Source organism: Lathyrus oleraceus, chromosome 5 (genome assembly GCF_024323335.1).
Source record: "Lathyrus oleraceus cultivar Zhongwan6 chromosome 5, CAAS_Psat_ZW6_1.0, whole genome shotgun sequence".
Classification (NCBI taxonomy): Eukaryota; Viridiplantae; Streptophyta; class Magnoliopsida; order Fabales; family Fabaceae; genus Lathyrus; species Lathyrus oleraceus.
This window is the reverse complement of record NC_066583.1, coordinates 429016632-429020440: the sequence shown is the minus strand read 5'-3', so window position 1 is coordinate 429020440 and position 3809 is coordinate 429016632. Positions and strand designations below refer to the sequence as shown.

The following is a 3809-nucleotide window of genomic DNA, read 5'->3' as shown; positions in this document are numbered from 1 at the left end:
GGATAACATATGTCGGTTGTTGATGCGGATTAGGTGCTATTGCTGCCATTGGATAATATGGCATTTGGTAGGATCCAACTTCTCTTTTGGCTATTGTGGCAACATTGATCTCCCCTTCCTTCTTTTTGGGGAATCTGGAATGAGATTTCTTTGCTCCATTGGCCGCAAGTGCTGTGTCTTGTATCTTGCCGATCTTCAGGAAGTTCTCGATTCGCTCACCTGCAATGACCAGGTATAAGAATCCTGAGGTAGCACTTCCAATCATCCTATCAAGGTATGGCCCTTGAAGGGTGTCCATGAACATACCTACAGTTCCTTTTCAAGAAGAAGAGGTTGAACCCTGGCGGCTAAATCCCTCAAATGTTGGGTGTATTCTTTGAATGATTCTTCTGGCTTCTGAGCAAGACTTTGGAGCCGAGTCCGATTAGGAGCCATGTCTGAATTATACTGATACTGCTTTAGGAAGGCTTCAGCAAGTTCCCTCCAAGTTCGTATATGCATGCGCTCAAGCTGCATATACCATTCCGGAGAAGCCCCACTAAGACTGTCCTGGAAAAAGTGCATTAAGAGTTTCTCGTCATCAGAATAAGCAACCATCTTTCTGCAAAAAGCTCGGATGTGAGTCTTCGGGCAGGTGACCCCTTGATATTTTTCAAAGTTTGGAACCTTGAACTTCAGAGGAATTTTCACGCCTTGCACTAGGCACATGTCGGCGGCATCTAAACCAAAAGTATCGGGACCCTCTATTGCCTTTAATTTATCCTCCATCATACAAAATCTTCGTTTGAGGTCAGCAGGAGAAGGACCAAAAGCATCATATACTAAATCAGCCCATGTAGTGAAGAAAGCATCCCGATGATCGTCAATCTCAGGTTGAACTCTCTCATTGATAGGGATGTTGAATGTCGAAGCAACATTTTGATACTCTGGGCCTGTCTCGGGAGGTGGTTGAGTTACGACAGGTGTACCGGCTCCTTCTAGGGGATTAACTGGTATTGTCACAACAGAAGAGTTGGCAGTGGAAGCTCTCAAATTAGCCTGACACATTTCCTCTTTCCCTCTAGCCAAAGCTTGTATGGCTTCAACAAGTTGACCCATATGGGCTTTCATAGTGGTCATATCTTCCCTTATAACAGCTTGTGTTTTCTCCCACTGATCCATGAGAAGCTTTTGATTACTGTGCATGTTGTATGAATGTCGGGAAGTCAGCTTAATTGTAGTAGGTTCTGGACAAAGGCCAAACAACAATGAGTTTTCTGGAACATGTCTGATGAAATACAATTATGAATGAAACCTCTTTTTACGTTCCCAAAGGAATGCATATGCTGAATGATATGATGAAATGGCATGCACCATCATGGATCCAAGGGTTCACAACATCTTGGAAAATTTGATCGCGAAGCTCAGGGTAGGTTGAAGGTTTATTTCCCTGCAAGAAACAACCATGCCCCCTCACAAGGTGAGTACTAAGACTTATGAAGATGCTTAGATTCACGGATCATGAGGCGAAAGTATCATTGTCGCCACTAGATGACTTGTGATTCAACAATACCCTCGGGATGATCTCCTCTAAGTGAGGTTTCCCTCAAATTCGAAATCTAGGGGTTGTCTAAGTTCCTTGGAGTTATGGACTCTCTTTGGGAGAATGGTCGTCAGCGCGAATGTGACTCACGTGCCAGCAAAACTCCAAAAAGAATCTATTCCAAATGGGATATCCATGTCTCGCTCTCAATACAACTACATCCGACAGGTTGACACGAAGTCCCTCCTATCTTATGTATACTCTCTAAGCCTGTGTATTGGGCTTTTCACTCAAGCAATATATCTAATCCCACGACATCATAATATATATATATATATATATATATATATATATATATATATATATATATATATATATATATATATATATATATATATATATATATATATATATATATATATATATATATATATATATATATATATATATATATATATATATATATAACACAAATACATATAACAAGAATGGATAAATAAAGCAAAAGATAACATAAGTAAACATCCAAGGAAAAGGATACAGACAAGCTAGGCTTGACTCGCTTATGGGAACTCCATATTGTCCCCAGCAGAGTCTCCAGCTGAAGTGCCACAAAAAATATAGAGTCGCCATCGGATTTTATTTATTCCAAAGGAAAGGGAAAATAGCAATAAAACCCCAAATGAGAGAAACAGTCTCGCAACCAATAACGGATTCGGAAGCCGGTTATGCAAGGGGAAGGTATTAATTAACACCCCTCACATCCATGGTACTCCATGGGAACCACTTGCTCGTATGAAATGCGTAAGGATTTTTGTTTATTTGTATATTGCTTGCTATCGGGAATGGGATGAAAGAATGAGATGGGAGAGAAAATAAGTTTTAATTTAGTGTGCTCGCCAAGGATTTGGGCTCTCGTGCCTACGTATCCTCATACGTGCAATAGGGAAGTCAGAGCTTCGTAGTTCGGCTCACAAACGGAACATTTTTTTGGTTGTTTTTACTGAACAATATTGACGTTCACGCGCTACTGTTCACTTGCTTGTATACTCTGTCATGGGAGCGGAAAGTATTTGCTTGTTTGCGGTAAAGTGGATACGCTTGGTTCGCACTCTAGCAGTTAAATATTAATTGCTCGCACATGGAGGCTTAAGCTTCGTTCACAGTAGAATGGAAGTAACACGCTCTTATTGAAAGGTTTTTAATAGAGAGCCCTAAGACCAAAAGATAATTTGATTTGTTGGGGTCAATTTTATGTATGGAGGCAAGCATTAGACCATTGGCTAAATACAATCAACAGTCCAATAACTCGGGAGTTGAGAGGACTATGTTATCCTAACCACTCTTTTTCATCCAAAAAATATATTTGAATTGTGAAAAGAGTTTGGCAAGTCTAATCATTGGAACTTAGAGGGCGACAAGTATCTGACCCTTGACTAAGTATAGTCAACAATCAGAGTACTTGGGAATCGAGAGAACAATGAAGTCCTAACTATTCTTTTTCATCCTCATAGCACCTAGATCTAACTTGTTTGAATCATTAGATGTTTTAAGAGGGAAAGTCAAGTGTCGGGTCCTCAGGCTAGGTACGACCGACAACCCAATTACTTGAATATTATGTACAAACACGTACACCCCATGTGGCATTCCAATTTGTTATAAAAATATTTTGAAAAAGGTACTTGACGTTGGATCAAGCATTTGAATTTATTATGAAAAGAGTGAGTGAAGAATGGAGGTGAGAGATAAAATGAGTTTGAGAAGATAATGGAGAAGAGGTGTGAATAGATCATGGAGTGGATGGAGAATATTTGATTTTGTATCAAAAATTCACATTGCAATAATGTGAGTTTTATTTAGAAAAAACAACTTGACGTTGAATCAAGTACCTTTTGTTTCTTTTGAAATGCTTTGTTTATCATTTTGTATTTTATCTTTTTTCGATTACCATGCATGGTGAATTAACTAGAAAGCAATAAATCTAAGTTATTACATGACTATGGGGTGGGGGAACATTTAACCCATAATGGGGGGATGGATGGATCCATACAATACAACATAAAGGAATGAAAAGAAAATACAAGTTACAAACTATTAACTATGTACCATGCCTAAGGCATACAAGTGACATGGTACTTCAAACAATACAAAGCTATTGAATGAAAATAAAATGGTTAGGAGCATGGCTAGTTAGGAATGAACTTGAATCTCTAAGTCACATGTGGACACAAAACAACAAACAGGTTAGCATGAGATTAAGTCAAATGAATGAGAATGATGCAACAAT

At 38.9% G+C, this 3809-nt stretch overlaps 1 protein-coding gene across 1 annotated transcript; it reads right to left on the bottom strand.

Moving 5' to 3' along the window:
* Window positions 1–306: 306 nt before the first annotated feature.
* On the bottom strand, window positions 307–1185 carry LOC127081159 (uncharacterized). Its single transcript, XM_051021442.1, has one exon. It carries the CDS (start codon window positions 1183–1185, stop codon window positions 307–309), a length of 879 nt encoding a protein of 292 aa, XP_050877399.1.
* Window positions 1186–3809: the final 2624 nt, after the last annotated feature.